This window comes from Labeo rohita, chromosome 15 (genome assembly GCF_022985175.1).
Source record: "Labeo rohita strain BAU-BD-2019 chromosome 15, IGBB_LRoh.1.0, whole genome shotgun sequence".
Taxonomy (NCBI): domain Eukaryota; kingdom Metazoa; phylum Chordata; class Actinopteri; order Cypriniformes; family Cyprinidae; genus Labeo; species Labeo rohita.
Genome location: NC_066883.1, coordinates 29839374 through 29863874, shown reverse-complemented (window position 1 = coordinate 29863874; position 24501 = coordinate 29839374). Strand labels below are relative to the sequence as shown.

The 24501-nt window shown below is 34.1% G+C and overlaps 2 protein-coding genes across 9 annotated transcripts; one reads left to right on the top strand and one right to left on the bottom strand.

Moving 5' to 3' along the window:
- Positions 1 to 448: 448 nt before the first annotated feature.
- On the top strand, positions 449 to 24501 carry ankmy2a (ankyrin repeat and MYND domain containing 2a). 8 transcript variants are annotated; one of them, XM_051129950.1, is made up of 13 exons: positions 1515 to 1666; positions 16133 to 16212; positions 16303 to 16354; positions 17642 to 17706; positions 18309 to 18447; positions 18543 to 18641; positions 19522 to 19682; positions 19877 to 19942; positions 20084 to 20232; positions 21143 to 21278; positions 21422 to 21550; positions 21644 to 21773; positions 23927 to 24501. In XM_051129950.1, exons 5-13 carry the CDS (start codon positions 18315 to 18317, stop codon positions 24061 to 24063), a joined length of 1140 nt encoding a protein of 379 aa, XP_050985907.1. In that variant the 5' UTR covers positions 1515 to 1666; positions 16133 to 16212; positions 16303 to 16354; positions 17642 to 17706; positions 18309 to 18314; the 3' UTR covers positions 24064 to 24501. The 8 variants fall into 8 exon arrangements, with proteins under 8 accessions (XP_050985910.1, XP_050985905.1, XP_050985903.1 ...); XM_051129949.1 differs by having other exon boundaries at positions 1514 to 1666; positions 16133 to 16354; XM_051129951.1 differs by lacking the exon at positions 16303 to 16354.
- On the bottom strand, positions 12358 to 15480 carry tspan13a (tetraspanin 13a). Its single transcript, XM_051129954.1, has 6 exons — positions 14646 to 15480; positions 14075 to 14242; positions 13819 to 13899; positions 13616 to 13732; positions 13120 to 13230; positions 12358 to 12985 (listed from the first exon to the last, which is right to left on the bottom strand). The coding sequence occupies exons 1-6, from the start codon at positions 14706 to 14708 to the stop codon at positions 12911 to 12913; spliced, it is 615 nt and encodes a 204-aa protein (XP_050985911.1). The 5' UTR covers positions 14709 to 15480; the 3' UTR covers positions 12358 to 12910.

Genomic DNA, 24501 nt, shown 5'->3' with positions numbered 1-24501 from the left:
ATATGAGAAAAAACGAGAAACAAAACAAATCAACAGCAACAACACCCCTTCCGCAACCCTTCCCAAAGGCCACACACAAATCAAATAAATATCTACATGAATAAAAATAGGGTCTAGTCAAATGGTCTCCTACTAAGTCTCTAAAGAGAAGGTCCAGATGTTACGTTTGCATTCTCAATAGTACCCAGTAAAGGGCTCCATGTTTTATAAAAGGATCTCAATGATCCTTTGGAAGAGTATCTGATTTTCTCAAGGTGGATGCATTGCAATACCTCTTGTATCCACTTCCCATGTGAAGGGGGAGAGGCATATTTCCACTTAATCTTCCTTGCACTCTGTTTTTTTCCGGTTCATGACAGTTAGGGTATGTTGAAAAACTTGCATCTCTTGTTCTCCCTCAACTTCAAAATCATCCTACATTGCTGTTTTGCCTTTTTTTGTTAAGGGTGTTTCATCTTCTTTGCATGTTTACTTTACAAAGATTGGGTCGGTACTTCTGCAGTGACGTAGGATGACTTTGAAATGATTTTTGAAGTTGAGGGAGAAAATACGATTGGAGTTTTTCGACAAACTGTCTTGAGCCAGAATACACAGAGTTCAGGCAGAGCAAGACAAGACGAGGGTTTGAGATTAAAAAGTATTTAAGTTGTATTTTATTTATGAAAACAACCGATCGTTTCGCTAGATCTTACTACTTCTTCCTCGGCTGGGATCATTTACAACCGCATTTGATCGTTTGAAACAGCTATCGAATTGCATTTTGTACGTTTAAACTTGGAGCACCATATCAGTCCATTGTATGGAGAAAAATCCTGAAATGTTTTCCTCAAAAAACTATTTCTTTACGACTGAAGAAAGAAAGGCAGGAATTCGACAGGTTTTGTTCATAAAAACCTAGCAACCCTGAACCTGAATAACCTGAATAACCTGACAAAGTTTTGGGTAAGGCAAGGTTTTTTTTTTATTTTTATTTTGACTTGTTTGTTTTCCAAACTCAAATTCTTAAATTAAACCCATTGTCAGTGAAACAAGTTCTTTCATGCTGCTCTTGCATCCTTTGTGTTCACTTTCAGATGCTGTCTCTTGTCAAACATGCCGCTTTTCTTTTCACAAGATGTTAACTGATGGCCTGGAGTCGATGTTTTATCATTCAAGACTGTGTCCGTTCTCTACTGAGGATCCTTTGGTGAGCAAGTGATGTAAACCTTTTCCAATAAAGACCTGTAAAGCTTATTTGGATTCGACTAAATTATCTTTAAAATACAGTATCCTGAAAAAGAGGTATAGCTCTTGTTTTTTTTTGCTGAATTATTGAGAATTTGTCTTTATGACAGGAGACATTACATGGAAACTGACTATACATATCTATATATGTCCTGAATGAGCAGACACAACAACATACCTCTTTCGCTTTCCATCTGTTTATTCTTTGTGTTTTATCTCAGATGCTGACAGCTGGTCACTCCCATTGTGGACTGTTCCTATAAATGCAGGTGCACATTAAAGTAAATGAACATGTCTGGCTGGTTTAAATGGGGAAAGATCATTTCATTTTCAGTTGGCTGTGGACTTAAATGGGAGTCTTCACTAATCTGTCTTCTACCTCTGATTTACTTCATGAACTATGAGAAGATTTCTGGGAACTGAAGAAAAGGAGAAAATTTAGGTAGGTGCATTTTGACTAAATCGAATAATAGAAGCCATGGAAGCTATTTGCATTCAACTCTGCATACTTTGACTAGCAAATCTCACTGCAGGTATGAATGAACTTGGGAGTGCTAACATTTATTCTGTTTTACCTTTTGTTATAAATAAAATGCTGCCTAACAAATCTGGGTTGCCTGCATTCCTTACGTTTGGGTACATCTGTGAATCTGTGAGAAATTATTGAAAAGGAAGCTCACACAAAACCTAAAAAACCGTTAACTATGTTGAAAAGAGGAACAATCTACCATGTTGTTAAAGTAGACTGGCAGATGTGATGACTTTAATGATGTAAGAACATTCATTTGCCTGTGTTATGAAAGAAGAGGAAGAGATTCAAATAAGCATATTTAACACTGGTCCATGTTCCTGCCCAGTAAAACATCTAAAAAATGTGAAGAATGCTAGTTTAAAATGGTAAGCTTTTAATACATTTTAATTCAGTTAACAAAGTTTTAAATTACTAAAGTTCATTGTTTAAATTTTTGGCTGTTTTTGCTAAATGACTTGGTTTTAGTGGTTTTATTTTTTTTACTAAATCAGCTGGTTTAAGCAATTTGTATGTATGTATCGTGTATGTACGTACTGTATGTATTTACTTATTTATTTTAAATCTGCTGGTTTTATCAGGTTTTTTTTATGTTACCTCTTGTTGTTGTTGTTGTTTTTTTTTTTTTTTTTTTTTTTGTTTTTTTTTTGCTAATTTAGCTGGTTTGGTGTTTTTTTTAAATAGCTGTTTTTGTTAAGTGAGCTGGTTTTAGCTGTTCTTTCGAGTGAATCATCTAGTTTTTTTTTTCACTAAATCAGCTGGTTTTAGGCTGGATTTTTGCTAAATTAACTAGTTTCAGCTGTTTTTTATTTATTTATTTATTTTTATTAAGTAGGCCTAGTGTCTAATAATAGGCACTAGTAACTATCTTATTTTTCTAAAAGACTTTAAACTTTAAAACCCTGGACCACAAAACCAGTCATAAGTAGCACGGGTATATGTGTAGCAATAGCCAAAAATACATTGTATGGGTCAAGATTATTGATTTTTCTTTTATGCCAAAAATCATGTTATGTAAAGATCATGTTCCATTAAGAAATTTTGTATATTTCCTACCATAAATATATTGTTTAGTAATATGCATTGCAACTTCATTTGGACAACTTTAAAGGCGATTTTCTCATTATTTAGATTTTTTTCTGCACCCTCAGATTCCAGATTTTCAAATAGTTGTATCTCTGCCAAATATTGTCCTATCTTAACATAACGTACAAGCTTAAAAATCTCTTAAAATGTACCCATATGAATGGTTTTATGGTCCAGGATCTCTCTCACACACACACACACACACACACACACACACACATATATATATATATATCAGATGTCGCGTTAACCAAAAATTGTACGTCGTTGACAGAATTTTTTATTATCAGTGACGGAAAAATCTGATGGCTGTCCGTCATTTTGACAGATTTGACAGGTTGATCCATTGTAAAATTGTAGCTGTAATTCCCACCCAGTTGGTGGTGGGTGCGCTCCAGTCTGGCAGCAGATCCAGAGCAAAAACAAAACTGTCACGAATGTTTTCCTATGCGTTTGATTACGCACAGACGAGTACACAGAAGCTAAACGATCTATGACGCCACATTAAAGAGCGCCAAAACGGTATTTATTGCTTGAATTTCCTAATGAAATGGACAGAATTTGGAATCTGAGGTTTTGTTCTATATCAAAAGTGACACAAAGCCTAGCTTATTGCTATTTATTTTAAGGAAGACGCACTATGTGCTGTTTATTCATCAACTGAAAACAGCAAAGGCCAGGAGATCGATTGGGATTGAGATCGATATTGGTTCACTAAAATGAGAATCTATTAAAATCGAGAAATCGATTTGTTTTTTGTTTACCCAGCCCTAGCATATTTTGTTGTTTTTTTAACACTGGGCTATCGTCCCGTAGGTTCATGATTAAAAATGAAAATGTGAACAAAAATAAAAGCAATTAAATGTGTTATTCCAATTGAAATATGAAAAATAAAATAACAGGTAATAATAGATTATGACAGAATTTTTACGACCCCTGGGCCGGTTGCACCAGCTAGACGTAAAAAAGCTGGGTGTAAGCCCTACGCTGGGCTTTGCAACATCCAACTTTACTAGAAATATTTACACCTGTTGCACCAGCTAAAACTACGATCAGGCGCAACTACGCCCGACATAGACGATGCACGTCCACGCAAACACATTCTCCCGCAGTGATAGCACAGACGACATCCACGCTGCAATGGCTACAACTACTAATATAATACTGATTTTCTCAAGACATCATAACAAGGTTAATTGCTAATTAACAATAATTAATTCAAAACTAATCATGTCGTGACTTTTCACTTTACGTCTACCTTTGACTAGGCGCAAGATTTAGTCTCAGACGTAGCACTACATGCAACGGGTATAAATTCTATGCACGACTTAAAGCGCCTAGTCGTACAACCAGTGTTGGGGAGTAACTAGTTACATGTAACGGAATTACGTAATTAAATTACAAAATAAATGTAATTGTAATTAGTTACAGTTACTGAGAAAAAATATGTAATTAAATTACAGTTACTTTTGAAAAATGCCAGTGATTACAAAGGGGATTACATCAGATTTTTTTCACACACCCACCCCATTTACAGATTCAATTGACTTCTTTTAAATTGCATTGACTGCTCTAAACTGAGACACCAATGTTTCAGGAGTTTAGGACACAGAAATAGGACACATGCTTGTTCGATAACTGTTTTATTTCCTGTTTGGGTTGATGCATAAACTTTATTTTTTAAGATTTTAAGTTTTTTCCAAGGCATTGTTAGATGCTAGTGTTTTCAGTCATAACTATGCAAACATTTGATTTCAAACCCAGCTATTAAACTATTTCTTGTTATGATGTTATTTATGTTATGATCTTGTTATTACATATAGCGCAACTGCGCTCACGGTGAGCCGAGTTCGATTCCCGTCTCAAGGTCCTTTGCTGATCCCGCTCCTCTCTCTCCTCCCAGCTCTTTCCTGTCATCTCTTTACTGTCCTATCACAATAAAAGGCATAAAAAGCCCCCAAAAATTAGTAAACAAATAAAAAAGTCTGAATTTGTGGTGGCTGTGCTTTAAATTAAATTATTACACAGCTCAGACTCCTTCGGGGCAACTTAAGTCAGTGCTATATGCTTAATAATTTTTCTTGCCGGAAGCTTTGCGTTTGTTTAGCTAATAAAATATTAAAGCTTAATTCAATATTATCTGTACAATTTCTTAATTCTGTCATCCTGTCATCGTGGACTTGCTCTATTGTTTCATACAAACGCAGCTGCTGTCATTTTTTTTTTTTTTTTGGTACATTGTAATGGATTATAAGATAACTAACAAACTAGTACTACTACTAGTACTAGTATTTATTTATGTAGTGAAATGTTGTGTAAGAAAACTGGTATGACTACACTGTATCCCTAAAATGTCTAGTTTGAATTTGTTGTTTGCTAGCAACTGATTTCTTCATGGAAGCTTTGCGTTCAAATATTTAAACTCAGATCAGTGTTTCGTGTCTAATTATTTTGACACAAAACAACTAAATAATCTATCAAGCAGCTGTGCAATAAGTGAGATAATGTACATTCAGCCAGTTGTTATCGCAAAATAAAGATGTGTGTTATCCCTTACTTATTATAATCTTAATTCAAGTGATGAAGGATTTTGAAAGTCTGACAGTAATCAGTGTTGAGTGCTACTGTAAGGTTAACTCTGCCTGGTTTAAATGTTTCAAAATTATTAACAGTTCAAAATATTAGAAACTTAAGAAAGTAATCAAAAAGTAATTAATCTGTAACCTATTACATTTCCAAAGTAACCTTCCCAACACTGCGTACAACCGGGTGTAAGTCCAGCTGGTGCAACCGGCCGTCTGTCAAAATGACGGACAGTGTTGGGAAGGTTACTTTGGAAATATAAGTTACAGATTACAAGTTACTTGATTTAAAATGTAATAAGTAGTGTAACTTTTTAATTACTTTATAAAACTAATGTAACGTTACTTTTAATTACTTTTTGATTACTTTCTTAAGTTTCTAATATTTTGAACTGTTAATAATTTTGAAACATTTAAACCAGGCAGAGTTAACCTTACAGTAGCACTCAACACTGATTACTGTCAGACTTTCAAAATCCTTCATCACTTGAATTAAGATTATAATAAGTAAGGGATAACATACATCTTTATTTTGCGACAGCATTATCCGACGTATTACACAGCTGCTTGATAGATTATTTAGATGTTTCGTGTCAAAATAATTAGACATGAAACACTGATCTGAGTTGAAATATTTGAACGCAAAGCTTCCATGAAGTAATAAGTTGCTAGCAAACGGCAAGTTCAAACTAGACATTTTAGGGATACAGTGCAGTCGTACCAAAGTTCTTACACAAGATTCCACCACGTAAATAATTAAGGAAGTAGTACTAGTTTGTTAGTTATCTTATAATCCATTACAGTGTACAAAAAAATAAATGGCAGCAGCTGCGTTTGTATGAAACAACAGAACGCGTTCACGATACCAGGGTAACAGAATTAAGAAATTGTCCACATAATATTGAATTAAGCTTTAATATTTTAATAGCTAACCAAACAAAGCTTCCGCCAAGAAAAATTATCAAGCATATAGCACTGACTTAAGTTGCCCCAAATGAGTCCAAGTTATTAGCTTCTACCAGTTGTTATTGGGGAATAACCTGGAATGTCATGACACACAGCACATCCACCACAAATTCAGACTTTTTTTTTTTTTTTTTTTACTTTTTTTTTTGGTCTTTTTATGCCTTTTATTGTGATAGGACAGTAGAGAAATGACAGGAAAGAGCTGGGAGGAGAGAGGGGGGTGGGATTGGCAAAGGACCTCGAGACGGGAATCGAACTCGGGTCACCGTGAGCGCAGTTGCGCTATATGTCATAACAAGATCATAACATAAATAACATCATAACAAGAAATAGTTTAATAGCTATGATACTGGGTTTGAAATCAAATGTTTGCATAGTTCTGACAGAAAACACTAGCATCTAACAATGCCTTGGAAAAAACAATCGTAAAAAATTAAGTTTATGCATAAACCCAAATAGGAAATAAAACAGTTATCGAATAAGCATGTGTCCTATTCTGTGTCCTAAACTCCTGAAACACTGGTGTCTCAGTTTAGAGCAGTCAATGCAATTTATGAAATAAGTCAATTAAATCTGTAAGTGGGGGTGGGTGTGTGGAAAAATTCAGATGTAATCCCCTTTGTAATCACTGGCATTTTTCAAAAGTAACTGTAATTTAATTACACATTTTTTCTCAGTAACTGTAACTAATTACAATTACATTTATTTTGTAATTAAATTTCGTAATTCTGTCACATGTAACCAGTTACTCCCCAACACTGATGACGGACAGTGTTAAAGTCTAGCGCAACCTCTGATATATATATATATATATATATATATATATATATATATCACTTTTTCAGGTTTTGTGAAATACTTCTGCAATTTAAAAAATGTTTTGTGTTGCATTGTTTTAGGTACACCAACTCATTTGTTGATGAAAGTGAAACTGGGAGAACCTTATTTGAATGTCTCAAGTGATTATATCAGGATGACAGATGCTAATGGAGATCAACGAATGTTAACGATTCTTTCATGGAATGTAAACGGTTTTAACCGCAAAAGATCTGAGGTGCTTCATCATTTAAGTCTTCTAAAGGCTGACGTGGTCTTTCTTCAAGAAACTCATGTAGGTCCAGATAGAATCTACTCGACTGGGAGCATCAAAGTTCAAGATTTAGAATGCGATTACATGGCGGCATTCAGCATATTTAAAAGAAGCTCACGAGGGGTGGCCGTACTTTTCAAAAAGAACCTCGGATGTGGTGGTTTTAATGTCAATTGCGATGAAAAGGGAAGATTTATAATAATCTCATGTCAAATTTGGGGGCGTGATTTTGTATTTATCAACGTGTATAACTCAAATGACGAAAAAATTAAGATGACAGATTTCACACAGATTTCAGCTCACGTCAACCATTCTGCATATGTGGTGGTTGGTGGAGATTTTAACACTGTTATGGATGCCGACCTTGATAAAACTTCAAATTTACGAAACCGAAGTCACAGAAAGTCTTTTGATGCTCTCCAGTGTTTTTTGGAAAACGTCAGCTTGGTGGATGTCTGGCGGTGTGTTTACCCGGAATTAAAAAGCTTTACGTATTTCGATGTGAAAGGTCAGTCGAGATTGGACTACTTCTTTTTGCAAAGTCACAATTTAACAAGCGTTACTGCCTGTAACATTCACACAAGGCCAATGTACTCAGATAAAGAAGAGTACGTTTCTGATCACGCTCCATTGTCAATTCAAATTCAGACAAATGGACCAAAATGGCAGTTTGATTCTTGTCTCCTTGAAGATAAAGCATGTCTGGAACACTTTTCATGCATAATAAAGAAAATTTCACAAATAAAGACCAGAAGGAATGAACACATGTGGCCAGGAGTGAAAGTCAGACTTGTATGTGAGGCAATAGCTTTTCAAAGACAAACATCTCCTCAACTTCCTCAAGAGATGGACCAAGGAGGTAAAGCTTTTCTTTTCCAGCTCTTGTTTTGTATGGGATTCAGTTGTTTAATTACTCAAATTGTTTTGACGTCATTTCTTTTTAAGGCCATCCAGGTTCAGAATCATCCATTGAGATTCTTCATACACCGAATGCTTCTTCACAGAGTCTTCTGAACTTCTTGAATCATTTACACCGAACTGAAAGATTCGAAGATGTAAAATCCACATTGATTAGTGTTTTAAGTGAACCTGTTTCGAGAAAAGAGATTCTGGACGCTATACTGTCCTTACCTCAGTCTGAGAGTCTAACAGCAGATGGACTAACAGTGCATTTCTACAAGCGTTACGCTTGTAAAATTATTGATCTCTTGCAAGCATTTTTCAACCAAATCCTTGACCTTAAGCCAATTCAACAAACCATTTTTGGATCACTTAGCCAAGGCGAAAATGATCATACCTACAGCTATGATATTCAATATCACTTTAGTTTGATTACAATACTTAATGTGGATTATAAAATTCTAGCTTTGATTCTGGCAGAGAGGTTGAAAAGCATTCTAGAACACATTTTAAATCCAGGTCAAAGCAAACCACACATTTCTGTTCGAGACAGCATTAGTGATAGAATCCCAGTGCTGGTTATTTCATTAAAACTAGATCCAGGTGCACTAAAATGGCAATATTTGTTTAACAGCTTAAAGTCTGTGAACCTACCTGACCGGTTTAGATCCGTATTGAAGCTGGTTTTGATGGCAGATCACAGATCACAAGGTTTGAGGGTGGGATGCCCACTGACTCCTTTATTAGTAAGCATCTGCCTTCTTCCTCTGATTAACTCCATTAACTGTGAGAACACGTTTTTAGGGCCTAAAGTTCATGGAGAAACCATAAAGTCAGTCATTGATAAAGACAGGGCCTTAATTGTTCTGTCTAACTCGAATGAGGCTCTGGATAGTTTTGAAAAGATGCTCAGGGATTTCTTTGAAACATCAGGCTTTACCATTGATGAAATGTGCTCTGAGGTAATTTTTACAGGTTCGTCTGACATCAGTTTAGACAAAGACAAACTTAAGTTGTTTAAGAGAACGAACAATGGACTATGTGGTTTTATGCATGAATGACTGTTGAACCGTCAGAATTACTGTGTTAACCGACGTGATACAATCGATGGAGGGCGCAGTTATCCACCTCATTCTTTAACGCGGAAGTAACCCTGGTGAAAAAAACAGCATATGCTGGTTAGGTATGTTTTTGTGCTGGTTTAAGCTGGTCCTTTGCTGGTTTGTGCTGGTCCTTGACCAGCAACATGACCTGCATAAACCAGCAAAGGACCAGCTTAAACCAGCACAAAAACATACATAACCAGCATCCCAGCATCAAAACATACCTACCAGCATATGCTGTTTTTTTCACCAGGGAAGCCTATGGGAAATAGTGAGAATAACAACTATGTGCAGTAAATTGTAAAACTGTTTGCACTACAAACCAGTGTGTTCATAATTAAGACAATACATTAAAGTAATACGGTAAGACACCAGCAAAACAAGCTGTGTTGTCCAATAACTGCACATGGATGAGACCAGAAGCGAGGCCCATGAAATGTGCAAACGTCCTGCTCTTACAGGAAAAATAAGGTCCAAGAATCAATTCTGATTTTCTCTGAATCTTGATAGATTATAATTTTATTTACATTGTACTTTACACTTTGTGAAGCACATTAAGGTGAAAAAGCATGTTCACCAACTGAATCTCTTTGTTGAACTAATTTAAAATCGAGTCAGTGAATCAAAATCCCCTAGCACTCTTTCTCTCTATTATTTTTCATAAATCAAAGTACTTTTAAGGCTCTACATGCAGTTGAGGTCAAAATACATCCCCCTTTCAGAATCTGCAAAATGTTAATTATTTTATCAAAATAAGAGCGCTCATACAAAATGCATGTTATTTTTTATTTAGTACTGACCTGAATAAAATATATTCACATAAAGAATGTTTACATATAGTCCACAAGAGAAAATAATAGTTGAATTTAAAAAAATGACCCTGTTCACAAATGTACATCCCCTTGATTCTTAATGCTGTGTTCTTACCTGAATTATCTACACTTGTGTGTGTGTTTTTTTTATTTAGTAATAGTTGTAGTGATAGTAGAGTCCCTTGTTTGTCCTGAACATTTAAACTGCCTGCTGTTCTTCATAAAAATCCTTCCAGTCCAACAAAGTCTTTGGTATGATTTTGAGATCCACCTTTTGACACTGAGGACAACTGAGGGTCTCATATACAACTATTACATAAGGTTCAAATGCTCACTGATACTTCAGAAGGAAATACAATGCATTAAGAGCTGGGGGTGAAAACTTTTTGAATTTGAAGATCAGGGTACATTTAACTTATTTTGTCTTCTGGGAAACATGTAACTATCTTCTATTGCCTCTGAAGGGCAGTACTAAATGAAATAATATGATACTTAGGCAAAAGTAAATGAAAAAAAGAAAAATGAAAAATGTCCATCATAAAATGATTTTTTTTTTGTTCAAAAGTTTTCACCCCCTGGCTCTTAATGCATTGTTTTTTCTTCTGGAGCATCAGTGAGCGTTTGAACTAGGGATGTCACAGTACTCAATATAATATCAAACCGTTCGGTACAACATCCACGGTTCAATACGTGCATGTGAATTGTGGTTTTTCGGTTTTGCATTTAAATCATTTCCTTGTTTTATTTCTCTCAAAATTTGCTGTGTGTGTGCCCGTGATTTCACTTGCTGAGATGATGAAACGCTTTCCTGTTTATATTTGAAAAAAGCAACACAAGCAGAGCATCTTCTCTTCTAATGAAATGCAATGATAAGCCTTTCTAAACCTGTTGTCCAACAAAAGAGAACATTAAAACTTATTTTTACTTCACAGCATCAGTCGAGTGTTTGAAATAACTTCCTTTTGTGATCTGATGTGGCTTCTTATCATAGAATGAGGCAGACAATATATTCTATACTGTATGTTGATTATGGCTCACAAATATCATTATGAAAATCATTATGAAAATAGATGTCTTGAAGAACACAGATAAACCATATAAACCTCTGGCGTCCAGTATGAATGAAACATCCTATTTTGCGTAAAAATCGGAAAAATAATACCTCTCTCAAAAGAATATTAAGCAGACATATAATAATCACACTTTATCCAGTGTACAGAGGTTTACAGACGTATTTTGTTGTTAATTAGATGCAAAAAAAAAAAAAAAAACAGCAAGCTATCAGAACCGAACCAAAAACCGTGGTTAAAAACCGAGGTACGTATTGAACCGTGAACTAACTGTATTGTTGCATGCCTAGTTTGAACCTTCCGTAATAGTTGCATATGAGTCCCTCAGTTTCCTCAGTGTGAAAAGATGGATCTCAAAATCATAGTCATTGTTGGAAAAGATTCAAATACACAAAAATGCTGGAAAACTAAGCAATTTGTGGAACCTAAAGAATTCTAATTTTCTCAACTTCAAAAGTATAGGTAGAATAAGTCTTGATAGATTATATTTTTATTTTTAAATAAAATAGTCAATGAATCAAAATCCCTTATACTACTGTAGCGCTCTCTCTATTATTTTCATTACAAATTATTATATTTTATACATTTGTTTTTTATTTTCAGATTCTGCCATGCAGTATGAGATTATTCAAAGGTGGTGCAAACACATTGCTTGTTTGTTTTCCATTTAATAAATTCTATGTATTTTTACACGCTTAAAAATTACCTCAAGAATCAATAACTTATGTTGTACCAGTATAGAGCTTTTTAAACAAATCTCTCAAATGAAAATACAAAAACCATAATCTGCCACTGAAATAAAATACAAATAATTTAATCCCATGTCAAGTCTCAGGCAGGTGGTTTATTGTGATCCATATCCATGTGAATAAGTTGCTTATGTCTGGTAGTTTTTCACCGCAGCCAGCAGAGGGCGGAAATAGAAGATCTCAGATCTCATCTGTGGTTAACCAACCGGCTGGACGATTTCCAGGAGAGCCACACCATTGGCTAACATGTGGAATGTAAACAGATGATGTAGTCGTTCCTGGTCACATCCTGATCAGAGTGATGTGGAAGTGGGTTGGGTGTAGTTTTAAGTTTTAGTTTCGGTGTGCAAACTCATTACTGAGTAACTGAGCTTAATGCAATAACCGTTTTGTTTGATTTAAGAAGCAGGAAGTGTTTTTTTGGTTCCTTATGAAGGTTCTGTAGTTTGACTTATAATCAGAAATGAAGATACATTTTAATGTCTTTCGTTTTTTAAAATTTATTTCAAGTTTCTTTAGCAACTCTTTATCATTGTAAGAGTTGTTCAATTGCGATCAAAGTTCAAGCCCAGTACTTGCATAATAAGCGATAATAAATATTTGTAAACGCCAGCAAGATGAAAATCATAATGGCTGTTCAACAAATAAACATTTAACAGAACATCTGTTATCATATCCTTTAAAAAAGAAGAAATGGAGTGCTATCAAGATCATAAATTACAAAAAAAAGATTAATTAAAAAAAGTCTATTCAGGAACAAAAATTCAGTATAGATGAAAGTCTTGAATATGTCTGTGCTTTAAATAAAAGCTCCAGGATTTTGCCGGTGATCTTTCTGGTTTCTGTATCTATACGCTAGCCAGACGCCCAGAATCTGAAACGGGAAAAATTAATTTATTACCATCTGAACTTTACAGAAAACTAAAAAACAAGCACCAAAGCTAAAATACACTGAATGAACTTTCAATAATAATTTTACATGTTTTCAAAAAACAAATGTCTGCTTACCTCTGTAAAACTGAAAAACAGACTGACTCCTCCAACAAACTGAAGCGCGTCGTCAGCGTAGGCCTGAATTATTTCTGAACATGGACTACATTTTTGTTCCTTGAAACATGCCTGTTGTCAGAGAGAAGACAGAAAAAGCAGAAAATAATCTTTATAGCCACAATAAAACTGCATGTTAGATCACTGCATATAAACAAAATGATCTCATACTTAGGTGATAATGTCAATTTGTTCAAGCAGTTGAAGTGTCAGTTATAATGGTAGAAGTATGTTTCATCTCGTCTACATTTAGCAAATTATGAACTGTAAATAAAAATGGATGCCTTATAATATATTAACCTAGCATCTTAATGTACAAAAAATAAATATTTACCAAAGCTCACCAACTATTTGTTCAAAAAGTTTAAAAGGGCTGTTTTTTACATTAAGTTCAAGAAACTTCAATTTGAAATGCAGCAGAAGATGCTTTATAATTCAGCAGAAAAGTAGTTCTTACAGCTTCACATTTACTGTCATTGTAGTTCACTTGAAGGAAGTCGCAGCAATTCAGCGATTTTTCCAAATCCGTCTGCATTGATTCAGACTTATTCCATCCTATCTCCAAGAGAAGGTTCTGAAAAAGAACAGAATGTTTGGATTTAAAACCTAGGAATGAGGAAACACGGTATCACGTGTCAAAGTATTGCAAACTATAATTACCTGCTGTTCTTTATTAATCGCCAAGCAGGCACATGATACTGAAAACTGCACAATGAACACCATGAAGAGAATGAGCATGTACTAAACACCAGTTAAGGTTGTTTCACCATCATTTAGGACAAATTCAAAAGCTTTTGATAACTTCTTTCAAACGAAATGTGAGTAAATGTGAGTTTTAAGGCCTGAACTAGAATACAAACTAAGACAGAAACAGAACACTTTACTGATAAGTGGAGAATTTCTTAAATGAGGATACAAAGAACAAGAGGACTTGATGATGCTTCATAGCTCCACACAATCCCATAATGGCCACGACGAAGAGAAACAGTCCAACTGCGATGACAGCAGCCATCACCCTGAAACTAGAGACCAGTCCGAACCATTTTCCCCATGCTGTAACACCAATCATGAGGAGACTGACCATCTAAAAACAAGAAAATAGGTCAGAAATGGATGGTTTCATTTTTCATTAATTAATTTTACAACTTACAAGCAATTTGATACATTCGTATATTGTTTCCATTGTTATAGTAATGAATAATATGAATATACACCACCAATTTTTAACCAAGCCTGCATTAATTTAATCCAAAATACAGTAATATTGTGAAATATTTTTACTATTTAAAATAACTGCTTTCTATTTGAGTATATTTGAAAATGTAATTTATTCCTGTGATCAAAGCTAAAATGTCAGGCAGAAGAGACTTTAAAAACATCTTACTGTTCAAAAACTTTTGACTGGTAGTGTATGTAATTTTTTTTTTTTTAAACCAAATGTATTGTTCATGTCAAGACCAAATTTATGTAAACTGTTAAACACTTACCACGTAAATAAGGTTCAAGATGCAAAGAGAGGTTCTGGAGCAAACAAACCCACCACAAGCCATGATGAAATATGTAGTGTACACTTAAACCATAGTCCGCAAATATCCTCTGTGTGAGACTTTCTGCTCTGTGGCTGGAAGTTGTCTAGGATTTGCTCAGGTAGACAAATTTAACGCCATTGGTCCGTTTTTTATCTTTATGCAAATACGCAAAGTTCCCATTTGTAGGCTACTGTTACACCCAAGGTGAAGCAATCATGATAGGATGTCTGAATCATTCGGGCGAATCGGTTCTTTCGAGCGGTTCGTTTGAAAGAACCTGTTCGAAAGTAGATAAAAAATACAGTTCTGGATTCAGTGAGTCAGTTGTTCATTCAAGAACCGGTTAAACCGACTCATCATTTCGATTAGTGGATAAGCTGTTCAGTCAGATATGTGAAAGAATCATTTTGTGACAAGTATGCGATTCATTGATTCATTGAATATACACTACTAGTCAAAAGTTTTTGAACAGTACGATTTTTAGTGTTTTTAAAAAAGTCTCTTCTGCTCACCAAGACTGCATTTATTTGATCCAACGTATAGCAAAAACTTTTTAAAATAACTGCTTTTTTATTTGAATATATTTTAAAATGTAATTTATTCCTGTGATTTTTATGAAAAGCTTTTTATTTTATAAATGCTGATCTTTGAATCTTTATATTCATCAAAGAATCCTGAAAAAATGTAGTGTTTTAAATATTGATAATAATAATAAAGTTTCTTGAACAGCAAATCAGCATATTAGAATGATTTCTGAAGAATCATGTGATACTGAAAGTAACACTGGAGTAATGACGCTGGAAATTCAGGTTTGATCACAGGAATAAATTACATTTTAAAATGTATTCAAATAGAAAGCTGTTGTTTTAAATAGTAAAAATATTTTGCTGTATTTTGGATCAAATAGGATTGAGCAGAAGAGAATTCTTAAAAATCTTACTATTCAGAAACTTTTGACTGGTAGTGTATAATACTCGTAGTTTTAAATATACGATATTATATGTATGTTTTTGTCAGATATGGTATTATATTTTTCTCAAATGAACAGTCCATTATTTTCAAGGGTCACCTATAAGCGATGGGATTCTTTTGCACCACTGTCTTTAATTATTATCATTTTATTTTACTGAAACCCTCATTCTGAGGGTTATGATACACACTTACATTAATGTCTCTTATTTTGAAAAACAAAATATATTGATATACAGAATGAAAGTTCTAGACTTCACGGGACTGAAACATCACGAAACATATGGGGTACACAAATTGTTGAATATAATTTTTTTTTTTAAAAATCCTCTTTCCCAATACCTACCAAAATGAACAAATTTAGTATTTTAATGTGTTACTAGAGTTGTATATTATCATATATACTTTTAAAACAATCTTAAAACCACAAGGGAAAGTGACACTTTATGTACGAACGCCCCTATCTTTTGTTGCAGTTGGTTCAGTCCGTTTGCAGACAGTAGCGTGTTAACCCGTCAAGGGACCAGCAGCCAGTCACTGGATCAATCACAGCAAGGTAGAGCTGTCATATCCATCACAGTCATCTTATATTTTGTTTATTAAAACCAAAAGCGTCATTGAGACTATAATAATGTCTGCACCAAAGAAAGGAGACCTCACAGACACGGAGAAGGAGCTGCTTCTAGTTATTGCTGCAGGTAATGATAGCATGATGCTAACAGGCTAACTGGAGATTATCACATTTAACAGTTTAGAAAATTATGAGGTTTGGTTTTATTTACAAAATCTGCAAGCCGTGGTTGCATAAATATACGTAATCCTTTCTCTGCGTGTTGTGTTGCATGTTAAAAACCTGCATATATATTCTGTTAAACTATACATGACACGATATGCAGTTATATGGTAAATACATATATGACCATAGACCACAAAACCAGTCATAAGTGTCAATTTTTCAAAAATTTAGCTTTATACATCATCTGAAAGCTGAATAAATAAGCTTTCCATCGATGTATGGTTTGTTAGGATAGAACAATATTTGGTCGAGATACAACTATTTCAGTATATGGAATCTGAGGGTGGAAAAAAAATCAAAATATTGAGAAAATCGCCTTTAAAGTTGTGCAAATTAAGTTACTGCAATGCATATTACTCATCAGAAATTAAGTTTTAATATATTTAAAGTAGGAAATTTACAAAATATCTTCATGGAACATGATCTTTACTTAATTTCCTAATGATTTTTGGCATAAAAGAAAAATCTATAATTTTGACCCATTTTTTTGCTATTGCTACAAATATACCCCAGCGACTTAAGACTGGTTTTGTGGTCCAGGGTCGCAATTATGTGACCCTAGACCATGAAAGCAGTCATTAAGGTCAGTTTTTGAAGTTGAAGTTTGAAATTGAGATTTATGCATCATCTGAAAGTGAGGACAGGACAGGAGTTTGTTAGGACAGGACAATATTTGACTGAGATACAACAATTTGAAAATCTACAATCTGAGGGTTCAAAAAAATCAAAATTGTGAGAAAATCACTTTTAAAATTGTTAAAATGAAGTTCTTAGCAATGCATATTACTTATCAAAAATTAAGTTGTGATATATTTACGGTAGGAAATTTACAAAATGTCTTCATAGAGCATGATGTTTACTTTACATCCTAATGATTTGTGGCATAAAAGAAAAATCAATAATTTTGACCCATACAATGTATTGTTGGCTATTGCTACAAATATACCTGTTCTACTTATGACTGGTTTTGTGGTCCAGGGTTTTAAAGTTTAAAGTCTTTTAGAAAAATACTGGTACCAGTAAATGGTTGTTTAAAAATTATTTAAGCACCCTTATTTTTGTGTTGCTTGGTGTTGAATTCCCTAATCTCATGATGATTGTTTAGCGTTAAATATGCATTGAGACTCATATATAATTCTTTACATTAAGGTTCAGTCAGTGTCTGATCACTGTGATTGAACATTTGTAGGTAATGTGCAAGAAGCCTCTAGACTGCTAGGATCCAAAGATGTCAGAGTCAACTGTCTGGACGAGGTAAGGAGATGAAGTGTTGTTATGCATGGTTTAATTGATCACGCTGTTAGTGGTACTTCTTTGTTTTTTTTTAAACAGTGCTTAGCTTCTTATGGGAAACGGACAGCGTAGAGTGACCTGTCCAGATCAGATGTTACTGACACTTGTGGGCTTTCAAAGCAGCTGTCTGGAAATGATATTGATTGGCCTGTCTTTCATTATGTGTCCTTCTGTTGGAGCTGAAAAAATATGAACCAGTTACTTGTTAAGCAGACTGTATGATCAGCCAATCTTTCCCTTGATTTGAAGGAATAATTCACCCAAAAATGAACTGTTTTGAACAAGAACCCAAGAAATAGATGAGTTTATAGCCACAATAACTTTTTCTCGGAACAGATTTGGAAAAAAAAGTATTACTTGCTCACAATTACATCCTTTGGAGTGAATGGGTGCAGTCAGAATAAAAGTCTAAACAGATGATAAAAACATCACAGAAAAGGAACAGAAAATTTGCTGAAAATTTCATATTTACAGATTAATGCTTTGAATGCTGTAGGGTTCCCATCAATATCTAAAATAAGAAATGTTTTGCTCTTTAATGCTGTTTTGCATTTCGTTTTCAGTATGGCATGACTCCTCTCATGCACGCTGCATATAAGGGCAAGGCAGACATGTGCAAGCTGCTGCTGCAGCATGGAGCGGACGTCAACTGCAACGAACATGAACATGGATACACCGCACTCATGTTTGCAGGACTCTCAGGTCTGAATCACAGTTGCTAAATTCTTTTGGTGCTAGTACTGTTATTTTAACTGCAATATCAAAATACAGCAAATCATGTCTATTCTATTGAACAGGAAAGACGGATATCACCTGGATGATGTTAGATGCTGGAGCCGAGACGGATGCAGTGAACTCAGTCGGCAGAACGGCAGCACAAATGGCTGCTTTTGTAGGTATGATAAAGATATGGCCTTGGGGAAAAAATGTGCTTTACAGGTCAAATTAGGAATAGTTTCTCAGTCACACTTGGTGAGTTTTTTAAAACCGTTTTTGAAAGAAGTCTCTTATACTCTATAAAATATTTATCAAAAATACAGTAAAAACAGTAATATAAGTATTAATAAAATAATCTATTTTAATTATGGCTGTCAAACTATTAATCGTGATTACTTGCATACAAAATAAAAGTTTAAAATAAGAGTTTGCCTAATATATTTGTGTGTACTGTGTGTTATTATTATGTCTATTTAAACAGACACATTCAATTATATATTTAAGAAATATTTACAAGTATATGTATTTATTATAATGTTTATATAATTTTATATTATATATAAATAAAATATTTTGTACATAACATATTTCTCTTAAATTTATACATTAATTTGTGTGTATTTATATATGCACAATAATTACACACACTATAAATACATTTATTAGGCAAACTCAAGCTTCTATTTTGTATGCGATTAATCGTTTGACAGCCCTAGTTTTAATATATTTTAAAGTGTAATTTATTCCTGTGATGGCGAAGCTCAATTTTTTTTTGCAAGAAACCATAATACATTTTTTCAGGATTCTTTGATGAATTTAAAGATAAAAATGGAAAGCATATAAAATAGAAATCTTTTGTAACATTATAAAAGTCTTTACTGTCACTTTTGGTCAACTTGATGCATCCTTGCAGACTACAAATGATTTTTCCCTAATTTTCCCTTTTTTTTTTACTGGCCTTAAGCTTTTGAATGGGAGTATGCCAGATTCATAGAAGACATTAAAGATTTTTTTGATTCCAAAAGTCAACAGTAAATGAGATTACTTATTTTTTTTCAGGGCAGCATGATTGTGTGACAGTCATCAATAACTTCTTCTCCCGAGCGAGGTTGGATTACTACACAAAACCACAGGGGCTGGAAAAAGAGCCAAAACTCCCTCCTAAACTCGCTGGACCACTACACAAAATTATAATGAGTACCAATCTCAACCCTGTAAAGGTACTTTTTATTTTTTATACTGTCCTATCAAACTAAAGGTGGAAAAGTTTATAAATGTGACTTAAAATGGTATATTTTAAAGCTTCTTTCTGAACCTGACGACTTTAATATTAAAAATCATCAAACCATTAACTGATAAAAAACCCTAATTCATCTGTTAAGACTGGTTGTTCTTTTGATTTGTTTGGCTGCAGATAGTGATGGTCGTAAAAGAAAACCCTCTGCTGATGGATGTGGAAGCTCTTGATAAGTGCCGCAAGGTCAGTTGCATTTGTTCTGCGTTATGCTAAGTGTACATTTGAGAGCTGAGTTGAGATTCATTACAATAAGCTTACAGTAAATCAATTGAAATCTGACTCAATATTAGCACAGTTGGAGTTAATAACTCATTGTTTTTCTAGGTTCTGGAGCTGATCTGTGAGAAGTGCATCAAACAGCAGGATATGAATGAGGTGTTGGCCATGAAAATGCATTACCTTAGCTGCATGCTGCAGAAATGTGGCTCATTCCTAAAAGAGCGGCAGGACAAACTTGATGGTCTAATCAAGAGGTGAATATTATATATGTGTGTGTGTGTGTGTGTGTGTGTGTATATGCAACTAGGACTGTCAAACGTTTGTGTAAAAGAGTAACTATTATGTATATGTAAATACAAACACATTCATGTATATATTTAAGGAATATTTACAAGTATACAAGTACATTTATTATAATTTTTATGTAATTCTTTATATATTATATTATATTGTATTATATTAATATTATAAATAAAAATATTTCGTACATAAATAGCATATTTCTTCTAAATATATACATTAATTTGTGTGTATTTATACATGCATAGTAATCACATTACTCAGACAAACTCAAACTTTTATTTTGTATGCAATTAATCACAATTAATCGTTTGACAGCCCTATATGCAAGAGTTTGGTGTCAGGACAATTTTTTTTTTTATTCAGCTAGAATGCATTAAATTGAAAAAGTAACAAAAAAGAAGAATCTCTGAAGAAATGCTGGTTTTTAAACTTTCTATTCATCAAAAAATCTTGACCAAAAAAAAAATCAGTTTCCACAAAAATATTAAGCAGCACAACTGTTTTCAACAATAATAAACAATATTTTTTTAATAGAAAATGAGCACATCAGACTGATTTCTGAAGATTTAGTGACACTGTAATGGCTGAGTAATGGCTGCTGAAAATTCAGCTTTGCATCACAGGAATAAATTATATTTTGAGATGTGTTAAAATACAAAACAGCTATTTTAAGTTGTAATAATATATTTTATAACATTACTGTTTTTTCCTGTATTTTTGATCAAATTAGTGCAGCCTTGGTGAACATAAGAGACTTCTTTTAAAAATATTTTTTTAAAAATCTTCCTGAAGCCAGAGATTTAAATAATAATGTATATGTGTATAAACAAAATTTACTCTAACTCAAAAATCTTTTCTCAGTCTTTTGAAAGGGCGAGACAGTGATGGCTTCCCGGTATTTCAGGAGAAGTTCATTCGGGAGTGCATAAGGAAATTTCCATACTGTGATGCCACATTACTGCAGCAGCTGGTCCGGAGTATCGCTCCAGTGGAAATTGTGAGTATGAGTTACAGTGACCTCTAATTTGCTCATGTTGAAGATACTGAAAGTGTAATACAATTATGGAAATGTAGCCTCAGCTAGAAAGACTGAATCACATTCTGTGTATGGAAGCCTCATCAGTCCTTTTTTTTTGACAGGGAAGTGACCCCACCGCTCTGTCAGTGCTCACGCAGGCCATCACGGGACAGGTGGGCTTCATGGACGCAGACTTCTGCACAACCTGTGGTGAGAAAGGAGCAGAGAAAAGATGCTCCATCTGCAAAATGGTAAATATCTGGTTTCGTCTTGAATTTTGCGCTTATTCTATATTAGAAACAGTGTTTCCTTATGTGCTTTTTTAAATCTGTACATTTCTTCAGGTGATCTACTGTGACCAGGCCTGTCAGAAGCTGCACTGGTTTAGTCATAAGAAGATCTGTAAGATGTTACAGGAGCAGAGAGAAAAACATGAAGCTGAGTCTGCATCACGGCTACAGAAACAGGCAAAAGGTATTTCAATCAAATTCATTTTACTTGACATGAAATGGCATTTATGACAAGTGTCATGGTATTTATCATGTTTTTTGGAAGTCGTACCATGGCAGTACATTGGCCTTGACGTGTTCTTTGGGAACGCCCCATATTTCCTGCAATCGTGTTATTTAATCTACAGCATCACAGCAAGAAGAAATTATTCTTCAGTCAAATTGTGAGCTTGCCATCTGAATTGAATGTAATGAGATCAAAAAACAAGAGTCATTCATTTTAGTAATGACGTAAGTTTTTGATTCACTAAGCAGAACCAAATCAGAGTCATTTGTTTAGATTCTTTAGCTATTCTTTTTACACTGTAAGGTTTTATTCAATAAAAAACAACCAAACAAAAATTGTTTTAGGAATCAGTATCAGACTCATAAGTATCACTTGTTTTAAGAATCAAGCTACGCTGTCTGTGATTTATGTTTTTGATTCACTAAAAAGAACCAAACCCTAAGAATCATTTGTTTCAAGAATCAAGCTCCACTGTTTATGCTTTAAGCTTCTGATTCACTAAAAAAAAACAACTGACTCATAAGAATCACTTGTTTCAAGAATCAAGCATGTTCATGATGTATGTTTTTGATTTACTGAAAACAACTGACTCACAGGAGTCATTTGTTTCAGTAATCAAGCTGCTCTGTTCATGCTATGTTTTTGATTCACTGAAAACAACTGACTCACAAGAGTCACTGGCTTCAGTAATCAAGCTACACTGTTCATGATGTATGTTTTTGATTCACTTAATACAAATGACTCATAAGAATCACTTGTTTCAAAAATCAAGCTAAACTGTTCATGCTGTTTGTTTTTGATTCACTAAAAAGAAACAAATCATAAGAATCACTTGTTTCAAGAATCAAGCTATACTGTTCGTGCTGTTTCAACTGACTCACAAGAGTCATTTGTTTCAGTAATCAAGCTGCTCTGTTCATGCTGTGTTTTTGATTCACTGAAAACAACTGACTCAAAAGAGTCACTGGCTTCAAGAATCAAGCTACACTGTTCATGATGTATGTTTTTGATTTACTAAAAAGAAACAAATAAGTCATTTGCTTCACGAATCAAGCTACACTGTTCATGATGTATGTTTTTGATTCACTTAAAACATCTGACTCATGAGAATCACTTGTTTCAAGAATCAAGCTACACTGTTCATGCTGTATGTTTTTGATTCACTAAAAAGAAACAAATAAGTCATTTGCTTCACAAATCAAGCTACACTGTTCATGATGTATGTTTTTGATTCACTGAAAACAGCTGACTCATAAGAATCACTTGTTTCAAGAATCAAGCTGCACTGTTCATGCTGTGTTTTTGATTCACTGAAAACAACTGACTCACAAGAGTAATTTGTTTTAGAAATCAAGCTGCACTGTTCGTGCTATATATTTTTAATTCACTGAAAACTGACTCACAAGAGTAATTTGTTTCAAGAATCAAGCTAAACTGTTTATGAGGTATGTTTCTGATTCACTGAAAACAACGGACTCGCGAGAGTCCTTAGTTTAAAGAATCAAGCTACACTGTTCCTGCTGTTTGTTTTTGATTCACTAAAAAGAAACAAATCATAAGAGTCATTTGCTTCAAGAATCAAGCTGCACTTAATGCTATATGTTTTTTGATTCACTGAAAATGAGTCATAAGAATCATTTGTTTTAAGACTCAAGCTACACTGTTAAGGATGTATGTTTTTGATTCACTCACAAGAGTCATTTGTTTCAAGAATCAAGCTGCACTCTTTATGATGTATGTTTTTGATTCACTGTAAACAACTGTTTCATAAGAATCACTTGTTTTAAGAATCTAGCTGCACTGTTTATACTGTATGTTTCTGATTCACTAAAAAGAACCAAATCATAAGATTCATTGATTTCAAGAATCATGCTCCACTGTTCATGCTGTATGTTTTTGATTTACTAAAAAGAACCGAATCATGAAAATCATTTGTTTTCTGAATCAAGTTTCACTGTTTGTGCTGTGTTTAAGATTCACTTTTATTTTTTTTTCCACACTAAAACTGATAATAGGTATAGAGTAAAGGAGATTACGGGTATTGGGATCATTCAAAAGAATGGAATACATATTTAGAAAACATATTCAAGTTCTCTTTTTCTCTTCCATAGCTGAGAGTGATCAAGCATTGGAGGAGACGACCAGCACTATGGAGGAGCTCTCTGTCAGTCAGAGTGAGACCACCAGCTCCTCAGATAACCAAACCCAAGATGTTACCTCAGAGACAGTCTCTGCTACTACAGACTGAATCACAAAGAATCATACCACTTCAACCCAGCAACCATCATCATCATTGTCTTTGAAGACCCATCTAAGACAAAAGAGAGCAGGTCTGTGACGTCGCCCAGAGGTTCTGAAGGTTTCTTCATAATTCTCATACAGGATGCTCTTCAGAAAGCACATAACGTAGGGGAAAACCACCAAAAGCATTGCCATACAAATGCACAGAAAAAAGGCTCTACAAGTGACAAAATGTAGATTTTTTTTGTTTGTTTGTTTTAAGTAGTCTTTTTACATTTATGTTGGAAAAATGTACGTATTTATGTATGTAAAAATCATCTGTTTTATTTGTGATGTAGGTTTTTGCTTTAGGAAAGATGTTATAATATATTGCTGCAAGACAGGTTCCTATGCCTTAAAGGAGAACTCCATTTTCAGAACAACAATTTACAAAAAATGTACTCAT